Source organism: Haliotis asinina, chromosome 12, assembly GCF_037392515.1.
Source record: "Haliotis asinina isolate JCU_RB_2024 chromosome 12, JCU_Hal_asi_v2, whole genome shotgun sequence".
NCBI lineage: Eukaryota > Metazoa > Mollusca > Gastropoda > Lepetellida > Haliotidae > Haliotis > Haliotis asinina.
The window spans coordinates 37,128,036-37,146,167 of NC_090291.1; the positions used below are offsets into that span (position 1 = coordinate 37,128,036).

An 18,132-nucleotide genomic window follows, 5' to 3' on the forward strand; every position below is an offset into this window, starting at 1 on the left:
CCCCCCAACCCAAAATCCCAAATAAACCTAAAAAAAAAAAAAAAAGAACAAAAAAGACAAAAATGGTGTCTAAATTATGTTAACAAAACACAACAAAGAGGAATCTCCTTACTTTCTTTATTTTCAGTCTGTTGTTATCTAGACTTGCCACACATTCTAGACTTGCATGGGCTTCATTGTGTTTGTTTCAGGGTCTATAGACTCTGACTACAACACAGATCTCAGTTACCTGTTATATTGCTGCTACCTGGGTTTCACAAATATCTGCAACGCAGGGTAAATATAGTCTGAATTCTGAAGTTGATCTGGACAGACTAAACTTCAAGTAACTAATTCATCATCAAAAGCACTTTCAGAAAGTAATGTTGGTTGGTTTGCTGTTTAATGCTGCACTCAGCAATATTCAAGCTATTATACAGCAGTCCGTAAATAATGTCTTGACCAAACAATTCAGTAATCAACAGCATGAATATCTTCACGGGTACATATGAATGAAAATACACATGATCAATAAATCATGCTGCTTACATTTTCATGGATCTTAACGGGTCAGAAAGTACTGACAAACAAAATGCACACATACCATCAGCCTCCATCATTAGCCTAAATCTGCAATATTCGTGTGCAAGATCACAACTGTACATCAACAGTTAGCTGGATTTCCTTGTCTTGTCACAGAGATTAGACAGACATCCAAAAATTTCATTTAAATGAGACCTGTTTAGTGTTAGCAAGAACTCAGATCTCATTTGAATGACGTGTGTGTTAAATATGTGAGAGATCAAATGTCCATCCAAAACATCCAATTTAGTTGGATTAAATAAACTTTGAAAAAAATACAACCCTAAGCAGTTAAATGAACAAATACCATTCAGTATCAGCCTGGCCTTTATATGTCAGTTGTATTTCAGCATTTTACATGTCTGGCAGCCATGTTGAATTTTTCAATTAAAACACAATACTAGTATTTTACACTAATAGGTAACACTACAACGTAGTTTTGGACAGGCTCGTATCAAGAAGGATGATAAGGAAACCCATGGAATGAACATATATCATACTTCAAGACAGGAGCTTAGCTGAGGTAGGAAATAACAACCAAAATGTATACTTTCAATGAAACGTAATGTGCACAGTATTTTATCTACGGCACACCAGTTTCATGACCAATGTGAGTGAGCATAATTATGTTACTTTTAGCAATATTCCAGCAATAACATAGCAGGGGACACCAGAAATGGGTTTCACTCATTGTTTCCAAGTGGAAAACTGAACCTGGGCCTTCAGTGTGGTGAACAAATGCTTTAACCACTAGGCTACCCCAGCATTCTCCTCTGGTCAGTAAGTTGATATGTAATACCTTGCTGGTTGATGCCAACTGTCGTGACAAGGTGATCAATAACATCCAGAGTCTTGATTTTCAAACCTCTCAGAGTCGACATGGTCGTAAGTCAAGGTTAACGTATGGCCCTTATGACTATCTTAGTGCTAAGGGAGCTTTGAAAATCTCAAAGCTCTTGACTGTAAGTAGAAATTGAATAATTAACTGGTCGAAAATAACTGTCCATTTTGCAGAAACACAAATATGTGGTCTACAGATGGAGAAATCACAATTAGCTAATCAACCCTAACGCCCAAGTAAGTGTTGAGTCTATGATAACTAGCTGGTCCACAGTACATACATCATAACAATGGGTTGGTTGTACATTTTATTACACAAACCATTATATTATTGTGAAATAAACTCTCACCAAAATATGTGAAACAAAACAGTGTTTGTTTTTCAGTTGACATTCAAAGGAGAATATCCTACATTTACAAAAAAAAAGAAGAGTTTGCTTTTAGTAATGAAAAAAATAACAAGTTTGGAGGAAAACACCCCACAGTCAACAATGTTTGTTTGCATATTAGAAATAAATAAATTGTATAACTTCCCAGTCAGTTAAGACTTTGTTCCATTCAGCTGGGTTAAAAATGTATACCCTTTCTGCTAGCCTTCCTGAATTTGTAAATTTGAGAATGTATGGTTTTAGGCCGCTTTTAGTAATACCCCAACAATATCACGGCAGACTGACATCAGAAACGGGTTTAACGGAAGGAAGATGTACCCTTAAAACACTTTATGGAACACCTCCTGTCATAGAGTAGGAAACATCTTGCCCAAGAAGAGCATATGGAACAATATTTACACCTACAGGTATTCACAGTGTTTGAAGTTCAGCATGTGTATTAAATGAAGTAACTCTATGCTATGCACACAGTGTCATACAGGTTTGTGTTCTACAGTTGCAGACAGTATCCCAATATACCTACTTCAGTACCGATACATACTGCCATGTTTAATACAAAATCCTAGTACAACTTTACAATCAAGCAGTTTGTGTTTACCATATATAACTGTTTATTGGTTCATTCTGATTAATATAGTGGTTGGATTTGGAATCTTGTTTTGTGATAGGCAGTAAGGCAATGCTGATGTAATAGCTACCTGATTCAGTTACTGGAAACATTACTCTTTGAAAACTGACACAGACTTGATACATGTGTAGGTCTATCTGTGTGACAGGCAGTAATGCAACGCTAGACTAAAAGGTTATCTGGCTCAGATACAGAAAACATTACTCTTTGAAAACTGACTCAGACTTGATACATGTGTAGGTCTATCTGTGTGACAGGCAGTAAGGCAATGCTAGCCTCAAAGGTTATCTGGCTCAGATACAGAAAACATTACTCTTGGAAAATTGACATAGAATTAATGGTATTCTTGCATGGTATTGCCATGTGTATATTTGATGTAGTAATGGCATATCTAGAGACATGAAGTGACATGAAGTGGCATGAATGCTCCCTGTCTATATCACAGTTTCAAGTCTTCCATAGGTTTGGACAGACAGGCATTGATGTAAAAAAATAACTGTACGACATGAACACCTGGATAATACTAGTCATTGCAGGGAGTTGTCATGGTGACTGATGAGATGAACACGATCGTGATGTCCAGGTGGCTGTCTTGCAAGAAGTCTGTCCTGGTCACATGACCCTTTCATTTGTTCCAGCCATACCTGCTGACCATTCTGTTGAAAGCATCGCGGGCTTCCCGTTCTGTGTAGGCTTCATTAGGTCTGGTGCTGTCAAGACTGGCATTCGGATCGGACATGATCTCCGCTCTCACTTGAACCAAGATGCTCTGTAACCATGGTGACAAGAAACATTATCATTTCTGTATATTTATGACACAAATAAAATACACAAATTCACAACAGATATGAGAGTTTTCAAGTACCAATAAATACAACATTTGATTTGTGAATTATTTTAAAGTATTACTGGGTCCTGTTCAACATGTGACTACTATCTCTGATTCACGGACATAGCCTTCTGAATTTCAAGATTCCATATTCTGTATCAAAGGCCTTCAGCCATAAGTACATGTATGTAGAGTGTACCAGTATATATAGTCAAACCACAGTATATATCATTAATGATCATAATAATTAAGTTTTCTAGCACAAAAAAGTTAATAAAGCATAAGTAAAATTGTCAGCTGTCTCCCTTACCTGTTAACATACAGCTGTCTCATTTGCGTGTACTTTAGAATATACAGTGCTAGAGATTCTGACACAGTATAATCTCCCATAACTTTCTTAAATTTGTCTACATTACATAGAAAACTACAATACTTGGTAAAAAATATTTCTCAACTAGTTATTAGTATATAATTGACATGAAATAATATAGTGCACTTTGTCTTCAAGTGCAGGTACATTCAAATTATGAAAACAATATTTACACATTCTGTCCTCTCTCCCCATAGGCCTGTTTCAACAGCCAACTTCTGATTATCACACCTGAATCTGCTAAGGGCAATTTTTACTTTTCAAGTATTACAGATACCTTTTGATTATGAAATAATTATCACGCTTACTGGTTTCACCTGTGGCATGTGCCCATGTAAGTTTCCAGCAGTCCTGCATCTATTCCTTACAACCTCTAAGAAAATGGAAGACATCACCAACACCTTGTTGCAAACGAGTGAGTGAGTGAGTGAGTGAGTGAGTGAGTGAGTGAGTGAGTGAGTTTACTTGTACGCTGCACTCAGCAATATTCCAGCTATATGGCAGCGATCTGTAAATAATCGAGTCTGGACCAGACAATCCAGTGATCAACAACATGAACGTCGATCTGTGCAATTGGGAACTGATGACATGTGTCAACCAAGTCAGCGAGACTGACCACCTGATCCCGTTAGTTATCTCTTATGACAAGCATAGTCGCCTTTCATGGCAAGCATGGGTTGCTGAAAGCCTATTCTACCTTGGACCTAGCTCTGTTGCAAACGAATGATACCAAATCCATTCTTATGCAACAAATGATGTAATTTTTATGGCAATCTTGATATTTTACACTTATCTTGACTCACCGGCTAGGGGTGCTCCCAACCATCCCCTCTCACCACCTTCTAGCCTCCCTTCAAGTCTTAGTGGGGGCAGATTTCAGAAAGGGTGGCAATAAGGCCACATGTCACATGCAGTACAACCAACTTAGTCACAGTATTATTCATTACACTCCTCAACTGATTCTAACAAACCCGAGTAGGAGGTTGCATAACATGTTCCTTTAACCCAGAGAAAAAACCACAGACATACTAATGTCTCACCTCAATGTCATTAGATGGAACCCAGCCCGACTTAGTCAGCATCTCCATGCAAATACTGCCTCCTATTGTCACATGACCTGGAATACACAGAACAATGTCAGCAGCATTGGGACGAGGGTACAGGTCAAAGGTCAAGGATGAGAGAAACATGAGAGGCATGTCAGACTAAGTAAACTTATCCTCAGTACTTTTCGCTACACTCTACAACTGAGTCTAACAAAACCTTATGGGAGGTCGCGTCAGGTAACCTTTGAGACTGGCCAATCAGAACAGAACACAGCTTACCAAATCGCGAAAGAGCATACTCGCACATACCTTTTGAAAATTTTATCTCGAAAAGATTCGTACCCGAACGATTCCGAATGCTATTTAGCGTATGCTCGCTTCAGGGTGAAGCACACAGTATAAGTACAACCATGACAACGGTGAGTCGCTGAAAATAGTGTTTTTAGCAACATTCTAGGATGTTATCTTGCGGAAATATTAGCTGATGGTAACCATGTCAACACAAACCCCAAAGCGTATATACAGCTGGTCAAATAACTGTATTACATGCAGATTTTTGTTTGTGGAGAGATCTGTGTCAGTGACCTGAATATTTTGAAAGTCCCTCCAATTCCTAAATAGTAGTTGTTGTCTGATTCGTTAAATCTATTTGACGTCTCGTGTTTTATTGGACGGTCATTGGTCGCTCAAAGGTTACCTGACGCAACCTTCTGCTAGGTTTTGTGAAAATCAGTGATGGAGTGTAACAAAATACACTGAGAGTGAGAGGCATGTATGGGTAAGATTTAAACAATTACCCATAAAACTGCTGGCAACTTGAACCATGACCTGATGACTCTGATGAATGGTGGGTACCTACCTGTCAGGAACTTGAACTGCGGTCTGATGACTCTGATGAATGGTGGGTACCTATCTGTCAGGAACTTGAACTGCGGTCTGATGACTCTGATGAATGGTGGGTACCTACCTGTCAGGAACTTGAACTACGGTCTGATGACTCTGATGAATGGTGGGTACCTGTCAGGAACTTGAACTGCAGTCTGATGACTCTGATGAATGGTGGGTACCTATCTGTCAGGAACTTGAACTGCGGTCTGATGACTTTGATGAATGGTGGGTACCTACCTGTCAGGAACTTGAACTGCGGTCTGATGACTCTGATGAATGGTGGGTACCTGTCAGGAACTTGAACTGCAGTCTGATGACTCTGATGAATGGTGGGTACCTACTTGTCAGGAACTTGAACTGCGGTCTGATGACTCTGATGAATGGTGGGTACCTACTTGTCAGGAGCTTGAACTGTGGTTGGATGACTCTGATGAATGGTGGGTACCTACCTGTCAGGGACTTAAAACGTGGTCTGATGACTCTGATGAACGGTGGGTACGTACCTGTCAGGAACTTGAACCGTGGTCTGATGACTCTGATGAATGGTGGCGTGTAGGGATAGTCCTGAGGAAACTGCATCTCCAGTGTCACAACCGGCTGTCAAAGAAAGGCCATTAGTTCATAACCACAAAATGTCTGAAAGGATCTTACCAGGATTCAGATGAAATTTCATACATAGAATGTCAAGCTTTGCATTTAAATATCAGTTTAATTCAATAGCACATAAGTAATAAAAAAATATACGAATAAATAATGATATCATAGTACTACTTCAGGCAATTTGCAGGCACTGCCTGAAAGGGCTTCACACCAACCATCCCAGTGATGGTGGCTGAGCAACACCAACCTCCTGCTTGTACTTGGTGGAGTACTGCTGGAGATCCTTGCCAAGGCGACTGTCAGTCGGGACATCAGTCAGCTTTACGTCCTGGAACAGGGAAACTAAAGATGAAATAGTGCTCCTTGATCGAAGCGATCCATACACATAAATTCACAGTAACTATTCATGTCTTCCACTTCATCAAAGCCAATAGTGGCCATCTTCAACCACATCCATATGTCATCACCCTATATAACTCCACTGACACCAACCTCGCCAATCATTACATCCACCCCTATTAACATCACCATTCATTACATCCACCCCATTAACATTGCCATTCATTACTTTCACCCCTAGCAACACTGTCATTCATTACATCTACCCCTACTGACATCATCATTCATTACATCCACCCCTATTACCATCATCATTCATTACATCCACCCCTATTACCATCATCATTCATTACATCCACCCCCACTGACAAGGCTAAGTCAAGCATCAGATACTTAAATCACTGTTGGACTCACCCACATAAACAAGTTGTCTCCCCTTGGGTTTGCTACAATGCCATACTGTGGGCCAACTTTGAGAATATTCTTTAAATCTGCAACATCAGGTGAAATGTTCAAGGCCTACATTTAATGTCCTGGCCCACATGCCTATAATGAAATAGCTTCGTATAGCTCTTATTTATTTTTTTATTATATCAGTCTTCTTCAGTAAACATGTCATCAGTTATGAATACATAATGATGTTTGGAAAGTGGTCAAAGGTAGCATACTTGGGGTTACACTTTCTCAGTAAAGTACAGATTCCTAGTAAAATCTTGATATTGGCAGTTTCCTTCCCAAAGGATCTTCAATGCTGAATTCTTCAAAACCTGTTCCAGGGCCCTGAGGGTCGTGTCATCACAGGGGAAAGCAGAGACATGGGAGTGTGTATTGGAAACCTCCCCATTAAACGGGGAGGGAGCAGACCATGGTTGACGCAAACAATTAGCGTTTAAATTCAGAATTGTAGTCTGAAAGTTCGAAATATCCAAGGCATTTAGTAGATGTGATCTCAACTGCCGCCTTCAAATAATTGCTCATATGTTCAATCTGCCTCTGTTTAAAAGTCATCACAGTACGGAGATGATCTATACCTGCTGGATTTGTTAGAGGAGCCTGTGATACGATGTAAGTCCTCATCAAGTGCATGAGGCAAATCCACCACCTCAAGTGTAGGAACAAAAAAGTCATCCTTACGAAAACATGGCACCGTATTGGATGGAGTGAGAGATAACCTGGCAAAATACTTTCTAGAGCCGTTATCAAATCCTAAATCAGTGAATCCTGAGAGATAGAATTTGGGTTTGACCAAATCCCTCTTATCAAGGAGACACCTGAGACAATTAATCGGTCATCCAATCGGGAACTTGTCAAAGTCCCAAATGAGTATTTACTTCCGGAGAGGAGTCCTCATAACCTGGAACGAAAGCACCTTCCAATGAATCAGAATGGTAGCTGTAAGGTTGCTGAACTGGAGAACGACTCCTTGATCTATGTCTCTGTGTAGAAGATTTCCTGCTATTGCATATACTGGCACCAGGTGAAGCCAAATCGTGATAAGAAGTAGCCCTAGAAGTAGACGATGCCACAAACATTGACGGAGTCGGAGGAAATACAGATGATGGAGGGTCGGGAGTACAAATGGCGCGCCAGCACAAGTATGATCAGTGCTGACTGTGTAGTTGGTAACAGAGGTATGAGGTGCGTGGGAGGAATGGCCACAGAGATAGTGCCCCAGGTGCTGCAAATGCTGTCTGTCCTGGGGATCCTCGAAGGTGCCATCCTCTGCTGAAACATAGACTGTATAAATGGCTGCATGTAAGGTGCCAGAGGCGCACCATAGTCATCAAGCACAAAAAACGTTGAGGTAGACACTAAAGGCACCAGAAACGGACACAGATTCGGTGCACCAAGAGTCAATGCCGTAGCAAATGAAGTCACAGACACTGCAAGAGGAGTCAACAATCCTCTAAAGCAACCCAGATACTGCTGAAGTTGTGGAGGTGTAGTCTCCTGTGAGGAACCACACCAGTCCACATTAGTCCAGGAAACAACAGAGTTCTGAGAAGCGAACATCCTACGCCTATATGCTTGCTGCTTCCTTGAAACCCGCAGGTACATACTGAAAGCTGAGGGGGCAAGTTGGAGACAATGAGAACAGTTGATGTCAGTGAACAATGCCGAGTACAATCGATGGGGGTCTCGGCCTGATTTGCTGCCATTACAGCCAATACAACGTGGCATAAATCTGCAACATAAGCAGCAGCCCACAATAATAAAGTGCGCAACAAAAGAGTACAAACACACGTATAATTAGACAAACATGATTTCCCGCCAACCACGAACGGTTAAGGGTTCATCTTGTAATATTATTGGATATTTAACTACATCACAGGTAGATTGCTGGAACGTGTGCACAGCTGATTGCTATTACTGGCTTTATATATACAAGACAAACACACACAATAATCTTAAACGATACATATAACATAATCCCAACCAAAAACAAATTAGAACAGATATGGTAAATAAACTAGTGATGTTTAGTTGCAAATTCGGCGTCATTTACCAAGTTGTTTTCTCTTGTGCAATCATACAAAGACATATGATGTTGTTTTCTTACCACCAGAAAAAAAATTTTGATGAAAGTGCTACCCATAGATATGCTGACTCCCTTCCACAGGCTGTTTTTTTCATCTTCAAAATCCAGCCTATCTACGGTAATATGTAGCAATTAACAGTGTCATTTTTTCAGTTTCAATCCTACAAATGTTGGCGAGCATGTAAGACTCACCCCTTTTCAATCTCTGTATGGCAGTGCTTGTTGCTGTGTTCATTGGGCCAAAGAATCCTGGTTCATCGTCTGGATCCACATCACTGAAAGAAATCCATTTCTTAACTATTTGCTGAGGTGATGGTCAAAGACACTGAATGTCTCAAAATTTTTCCACCTAAAAATATAGAGATTATAAAACATACACCAGATGGGAAAACAGTGTGAGCCATGCAGTGTATGAAAGTCCTACAAAAAGACAGGAGGCCCACAGGGCCGATGACTGAAAAATGTTGCTGGACCTGTAAACATATAACCAGCCTTGTATTAAATAAAAGATATTGAGACAAGGTGTTAAAAGAAATTAATTAATGAATTACTTACAGTGAGGCAAACTTAAACAGTGTGCAAAAGCAAATTTAATAAAACCATGACTTAGTGGTCACTGTCAATTCATTTAGTGTCACTGCCATCAGAAAAGAACGACATTATTCATTGGCTGAAAGCATTCTCTAGACCAGTCACGTTTAGTGTTAGATAAATGGGTAGGTTGATGTGTGAAAGTTACAGTTTGGTTGATCACGAATTATACAGACATCATATATTTACCACAGCTGTAAATTATTTTCTAAATATTCCCCGTAGTCAATGACACTGTCAAATGTATACCCTTGGAAAATGTATTGGCACACAAGGATGGCTATAAAATAAAGTTGTAAGCCTGTCATGTAACTAGCAAGCAACGGGCAGCCGGACAGATGCTATTTCATACACTGGAGCCATGATGACAAATCAAGCAGATGATGTCGGATGTAAACGAATGAAAGTGGGATAACTCTATCATGACTACTTTATAAATGAAAACAAACAATTAAAAAATTTGCACTTAAAAACATAGCAATTACAAAACAAGTGGATGTTGAATGTAAAATATTCCAATGAGCTATTTTTGGAGATTTTGATGTATTCACGGGCTTTCGCTCAAACGTTCACAGATACCTCACTGGAATATTCGCTCATAAATCAATCAAAAGGTTTAAAAATATTTCAGAATATTTTCCATATTAAACAACCATAAACTCTGTGATATATTTTATTACTCACAGGATGGGAAAACAGTGTGAGCCATGATGACAAATCAAACAGATGATGCCGCATGCAAACAAAATAAAAGGGAGATAAATCTGTCAAGACTACTTTATACATGAACATAAACATAAAAAATATTCAACTGGAAAGTAATACATGTACTAATCCCAAGGACACAGAAAATGAATTTTCATTTTCCACAAACCTAATGTTTTGATTGGCTGACATTTTTGGGTCAAAAACTGCTTGAATGACCTTGAAAGTTAATATGAAATATTTATTTGGCAACAGAAAGTTCATCATTATGATGTCATTAGCATTGAAAAACCTAGTTTGGTTACACAACACTCATTAGGTAACTTCCAACTGGTTACACAACACCTGTTTCAAATAACCAAAATGATTCCAAAAAGATATTCAGAACATATGTACAACACAAGACAACAACCATCGGCGCATCACTTCTATTTGTGCGTTTAACAATTTTTCATTGCCATTTAAAAAAATAATTTTGACCTTGCTACGTCCTGATCACCCATTTGTCCACTATAAAGCACTTGCAACACCAGACAACAGCCACTGTATGTTTGAGTCTTTGATCAGGAAGTGTTCTACCTACTTCAGGTGTACCACAGAAAACTATTATAGATGGAATATATCCCCACTTAGAAATAGACACACTGATTATAAACAAGACACAATCCCCATAATATGTACACTATAGTGATTAAAACCTGCCACAAATTCAAAACGTAACAGACTGGCACTTTCTATGTAGGATATGTACATATTCCATAATTCTGATTGCTCTCTTGTTGAATATGATCTACCCATCAAAAGTTTAGACTCACTAGTATAAATATAGCCACTTACTGCAGGCAACTGCTCTTAACTATATTTTCCAAAATATTCCATTCTATTTAAAGGTACTGTTCCCCATGAACATTTGTAGCGTTGAAATAGGAGAGTGTATTTTCTGTAAATTGTAATACTGATAAAGTGATAATTATTATTTGGGTCACAATGTTTAAAGTTTTGAGTGATAATTATTATGAATCACATTTCATATAATAAATGTTTAGTGCTTTTTGTACTTTGGCAGCAGGTTGTGCTTTAGAGGTACCCCCCTTGAGTAAGTGTTTTGATTAGTTGTCGATACTTCCAGGAGACTAAGAGAGAATTCTATGTCAATGGTCGCATTGTGCTTGAATATTCTGGAATCAGTGACTTCGTAAATAAATGGTGGTTGTCGTGTTGACGAAATGGACACACACAATTAGCTGGAGTACACCAATCTGAATGCCTCCGTCAACGCTTGAACTACATGACCGCTGCCTGACCACTCACCATGTTACAATAAGTATAACTGTTTATCATTCTCAAACCAAGACTTTGGTGAGTTGATATTATATTTGTGACCCATTACTCTAGTTTGACTCAGTTCCATTGTACATAAAACCTCTGTTGTGAATGTTTGTATCTTGCACTCTGCTCAAAACAAAAATATTTAATATTTTAAACTTATCTGTGTTATACTTTGCTGGTTCTGAGGGCATTTCTTACACTTTTTGTCACAGCAAATTTTTAACGGTAACATCATGAGTTCAATACATAATCAAACTCAGAGAAAATTGGTGGCGTCTTAACAAAAGTACAAAAAACAGTTGTTCACATGCATGATATTTGCAAATGCTTTTTACCAATTTCATGCATAATCCTTGAGCATTCTCCTGCATAAGGTTTGCAGTCCGATAAGTTGGTGGAAAAATTCATCATTGATGTAACCATATATGTAGACATAACGTACACTGAATGCTTTAAGTGAGTCTAAACTTTTGATGGGTAGTATACATGGAGTCTAGACTTCACTGATTGTATTGACGTAGGGAATAGAACTCAAGTTTTTGGTATGATGAGCAAAACTTTAACCAGCAAGGTTCTTACCAGAGTAGGCTTGGGTGGGTGGGTGGGTGCATGCAGGCATGCACATGCACATGTGCAAGTGTGCATGATAGAGAAAGGGAGTAATTGACTCATTCCACACATCAGACCTAAATTGTGATTCAGCAATGCTACATCAATATCATCAGGGCAGTAAATAATGAAGTCTCCCCAAACCTCACTAGACCACACTTTTTGTGTCTTAATGCAAATGTGTTCCACCTACCTGTCCTCGTGATTACCAGGGTTGATTGCCTCCTGAATGTCTTCCATGAAACCTTCAGACTCATTATAGTAATCATCATCACCATCATCATCATCATCATCATCATTGTCGTCGTCGTCTCCCTCCTCCTCTACTTCATCATTTTGGTCTCTCTTAGTCTGGTGTTAAATGGGACACACGCAACAAGACAGTAATGAGGTGAACTTAGCTGAGAACAAGATATCTTGTGAGATGTTTGTTTGGTTATTGCTTAATGCCAGCACACAGCAATTTTCGAGCTATGTGACGCTGGGAATAGATTTTCGAAGCTCTCTAAGATAATCATAAGTGCCATACATTAACTTACGACTATCTTAGCCCTGAGAGCTTCAGAAATCTAGTCACTGGTTTGTTAATAATCATGTCTGGATAACAAAGTCCAGTGACGGACATTATGAGCATCAATCTATGCATTTTGGATATTATGATGCGTCAACCAAGACCACCTGTGCCCTAATTCACAACGCTCTCCTAAGCCAAAGAGTAAAACTTTTCTCTTAGCATTTGTACCTTCCATACTATAAAACTGACTTACGATGGTCGTAGTGCTACGAGAGCTTTGTGAACTGGGACTTTAATCCTTTTCGTCTCTTCTTATTATAAGCATGAGGTGCTGAAGATTTCTTCTAATTTTGTTTGCTTGATCCACGATGACTGAATTAATTAGGGTGTAATGCTTCAGTTAGTATTGCGGAGCACACCTGTCTCGCATACAATAGGCCGTCTTGCATACACATTATGTCTCTGACTATTAATGTTGTACACAGCAATGTTCCAGCTAAATGAGTCTGGAAATAATCCAGTAAAGGAATCATGAGAATTCATCTATGCATTCTTGATACAGTCGAACCCCGTTTACTCGGACCCCACATATCCGGGAACCCTGCCTTCCGGACGATTTTTATGTGAAACGAAACTTACATTCATTAATTGTACTCGCTTAACCAGACCCCACGCTTCCGCGAATTTTAAAACCATTCCTACAGATTTCCATTGAAAAATGATCCAGTTATACGGACGGAGAGATGTGTGCAACGTGCATGTGTATGTGTCACGTCAATACTGTTTACCCCACAACTATGTGTTTTTATTCTTAATCTATCGGAAGGCATTTGGTGTGAATTGATTAATTGGCCATCAACACACTAGTGATGCGTGGCACTCATTAGAAATTGGGGTGTGTGAGAACATCTCATCAGTAACGAAAACACATGACAAATGCCTACCTGCGTTCCGCCTGCCATGTTTTATCAGTACACTTATATGTTATGATGATTCAGTGAGTGAGTGAGTGAGTTTAGTTTTACGATGCACTCAGCAATATTCCAGCATTATAAATAATCGAATCTGGACCAGATAATGCAGTGATCAACAACATGAGCATCATCGATCTGCTCAACTGTGAACCGATGACATGTGTCAACCAAGTCAGCGAGTCTGACCACCCGATCCCATTAGTAGCCTCTTACGACAAGCACAGTCACCTTTTTATGGCAAGCATGGGTTGCTAAAGGCCTTCACGGGTCTATGATGATTCACTGTTATTACTATTGACAGTTGATTTATTGCTATACGTACATGAAATTTTTTTTACTTCCACCTGATTTTCATGTTTTGCTTGTTTGATCCAGTTACCTTGATGTCTCGCTATCCGGACGATTTTCAAGTGAAACCAAAACGTCTGGATAAATGGGGTTCGACTGTATACAGATACTAATTAATAAAATCAACAAGCCTGACCACCCAATCCTGTTAGTTGCCTCTTACAACCAAAGGTTGTTAATGACCAATTCTAACCTAGATCTTAACAGGTCCAATACCTCTTGAAATGTACATGCGGCTGTTGATACTAGGACAGGTTATCTACATTGATAACAGGAATTGATATTCAAAGATAATTATTAATGAAATAATAAGATATAAAATACTGGAGATGTAACTTCGAGCAAAACAGCCAAACAGTCCTGAAATAAATGACTATATGGTCGAACCTCAATGTCTCAAAATCAGTTACCATATTTATTTTTCAGATCAATAATATTTCCAACTATCGAATATTTTAGCCAGGCCTAGTTGATATACAGTACTACTGGAAAACAAGGATAAGTTGAGCACCGACATGACAACTGACCCGTATACCATGTATGAGTGTCAGCCACTGGCGCTTGCCATTGAGAGTGAAGGCCCCATGTTGTATGAGATCAAGTGTACTGTGATGGGTGAAGCCTGTTTTGTGAGCAGGGTGTGTGCTGCTATGAGCGAAATCAATTTCATCATCATGCACTGCATGTGCACTAGCCTACATCTGCTCTCCCTTTCACAAACCAAATGGGTTTGCTCACTGCCATGCACTGCCTACTTCATGTAAACATGTTCTCTGTGCCGGCCCAGCTTATCCTTGTTTGCCAGTAACTGGTGAGTAACACTGAGTAATCAGGAGGTAGACGGCTAACCCAGCCACTGGGTTGGGGACAAATCAGCATGATGTCACTGTAGGAAAGTCCTGAAGTTTCTTGTTGCTATGTTTTAGAAATGTTAGAAATGAATGTACGCCACATGATACAGGATGACCAGACACAGAAGCAAGGGCCAGCCTACCTGCTCTATGTCTTTACAACAGCTGGTCAGGATATCAGACAGTGACATCACTTTGCCGCTTGTCACTGACTCTATACTTGGCTGAAGCTGCACCAAGACTGACTCGCTCTCACTCCACAAATGCTGAAACATAGTTGTGAAAGATAATATTAACAACTTCTGTGTAACACTGTTCAAGTGAGTGAGCGAGTTAATTTTTACGTCACACTCAGCAATACGCCACCTATATGGCGAAGGCCTGTAAATAATCAACTCCAGACCAGACAATCCAGTGATCGACAGCATACACATCGATCTGCACAACTGGGAACTGATGACATGTGTCAACCAAGTCAGTGAGTTTGACCACCTGATCCCGTTAGTTGCCTCTTACAACAAGTATAGTCACCTTTTATGGCAAGCATGGGTTGCTGGAGGCCTCTTACGACAAGCACTTTGTTTCAGGACCTTGATCCATGAACGGGAAAGTGGTGTTGATTATGCCACCATTCAAATAGCCATCATAAGTGTACAATCTGAGATTACTGAAAGTGAATCATTAATTTCATCAGATTCCAGTCTGGAAGAGTTTTGCATCCCTCCCTGGAGGCTGTTCCTGCAACAGTAGTACTTTTACCCTACACTGATATTTTCATTACATTCTACACTGATTTGAATGCTTTATCATGAATCCATTTGGGTGAGTGAGTTCAGTTTTACGCCACACTCCACACATATTCCAGCTATATGGCAGAGGTCTGTAAATAATCGAGTTCAGATCAGACAATCCAGTGATCATCAGCATGAGCACTGACCTGCACATTTGGGAACTGATGACATGTGTCAGCTAAGTCATACGAGGCTGACCACCCGATCCCGTTAGTTGCCTCTTACGATAAGCATAGTCACCTTTTATGGCGAGCATGGGTTGCTGAAGCCCTAATCTACCCCCGACCTTCACAGGTAGAATCAATTTGGAGTTAGATTGTGACCCATTATTTTTTTTTACTGAAACAGACTACAGTTGGCTAGACCGACTTCTAAACTGTGCTCAGGACACATGAAAATTCAAAGATATAGTCCCCATTGACTAGTAGGATGTGAAACATAAAAGACAAAAAAGTCTGAACCAGTTTTCATTGCCTATATTTTGCTACAAATTGAAACAGGAAAAAGGCCATCCCTCCTGACAGATAAACAAATGCTTAAGCTTGTGGAACAGTGTACATGTACTAGTTGCCAAACAGTTATCGTTGCATATCAGTTATTGCCAAACCATCAGTATCATGCATGCACAGTTCTCGTGAATTACAATAATGGCCCTGGATTTCGAAGCTGTCTTAGTGCTAAGATAGTTGTTGGTTAATGCTAATGTATGGCAATTACGACTATCTTAGCACTAAGAGAGCTTCGAAAATCTAGGCCCAGGTAAATTTTAACCATGATATTTGACAACAATAATGGATAGCAAAAGACATTCCTTCACGGTAAGTAACATAAGAGAAAAATTACAGGTAAAATTATGAACCCCATAAACTTAGTCGAAGTGATGTCACAAGACCTATATGATAGCAAGAACAAGTTCACAAGTCATTCATTGGTTTATTCCCTATCAGTCTACTGTAAACATGGTAAACAATCACTCTACTTGTCACACAATCAATCATTAGGGGTTACTTTATGACATTAATATATTTTCTTCATGAATAACATGGGAAATTCTGAAATAGCAAAAAATGTTACAGGTAGTTGTGAGTAACGATGTATATACAGTCAAGCCTTGTTAATACATCATCCGTTGCACAGTAAATTGTCAGATTAATGAGAATGTCAGATTAAATAAATCAGACTAAAATGTTTATTCAATTTCTTACCAACAGAAACATCAGATAGAGCTGATTGTTGGATAAACTGAGGTTGGATTAACGAGACTTGACTGTACATCTTTGGTTGTGTGAAAACACCAATTTGTACTGCCATGATTCCTTTCCGCTGCATTACCGTACATAAAAGCATGACAGACGGGACACGTTTGTGAATAGCTGATGATGTATCATAATTAATTCTGTATCATTAAAGTAGTGCACAGCAGAGTAATTCTGTAATTATCGCTATGATATCTGTTCAGCAGCAAGTGGACACTCAACATTTTGGATTAGTGTTACAAGGAAGTAATTTCCTCATTATGCTGATAGTGACATATTTGAGTTCACAATTGTTTAAGTGTATAATTACTCAGCATTTTCCAGTCCTCCCAAAATATACCCTGACCTGACATTGAAGTGAGTCTACTTTTTGCAGCACACCAAATTCACTTATGTATATATGCAATAATGCATACAAAAATATAGTCCCAAGGTACACTTCTGTGTGTAATGATGATTGTGTATGAATTTGGTACTGAGATTGGAAAGTATAAGGTAAAGTGACCATCTCAAAGTAGTCTGACGTTACATTCATTCCAAAAACACTGGCTAATGCCTCATATATGCCAAAGTTGTGCCAAAAATCTTGGGACAATCTTGGTTATATGGCATTCATAGGAATAATAAACTGATTATACAGATGTTGAGCATCACATGATTGAATGATCATGATGACTAACACGACAGTCTTACTAATACTAATATATATATGTAATTACCCATTTCGTCGGACTGTCGTCAGCTGTGACATCAACATAAAATCTTGTATCTGTATTCTGTTGTTGAAAATTTAGTCTCCTCAGTTTAATGTCAATATCAACCAGATCGAGGTGGGAGTTGTTCGTTGTTTTCCACTCCTGAAACTCTTTGCTTAAAGAATCACCATCCATTGTAACGGTGCGCAACAAGAAACCCTCAGCGTTAGAGCAGATACAACTCCCAAGTGATAACCTTGAATCCGATGAGGAAGTTTCTCTCTATCAAATAGTATGTGTTACTAACTATAACTCATGGGTATTTCTTACACCATTACTTGGAAATACTCGCGATCGCTTACGGTATACAATATTATGTGTGGTTGCTCTAAACTGTATTTGAGTTATATTATAAGCGTTTTATACATCTCACTTATTAC

At 39.1% G+C, this 18,132-nt stretch overlaps 1 protein-coding gene across 1 annotated transcript; it reads right to left on the reverse strand.

The window, feature by feature from the left end:
* Positions 1–1,700: 1,700 nt before the first annotated feature.
* Positions 1,701–18,038, reverse strand: LOC137258141 (ubiquitin-conjugating enzyme E2 25-like). Its single transcript, XM_067795707.1, has 9 exons — positions 17,717–18,038; positions 15,094–15,216; positions 12,457–12,614; positions 9,222–9,304; positions 6,905–6,981; positions 6,399–6,479; positions 6,055–6,148; positions 4,658–4,734; positions 1,701–3,187 (listed from the first exon to the last, which is right to left on the reverse strand). The coding sequence occupies exons 1-9, from the start codon at positions 17,885–17,887 to the stop codon at positions 3,044–3,046; spliced, it is 1,008 nt and encodes a 335-aa protein (XP_067651808.1). The 5' UTR covers positions 17,888–18,038; the 3' UTR covers positions 1,701–3,043.
* Positions 18,039–18,132: the final 94 nt, after the last annotated feature.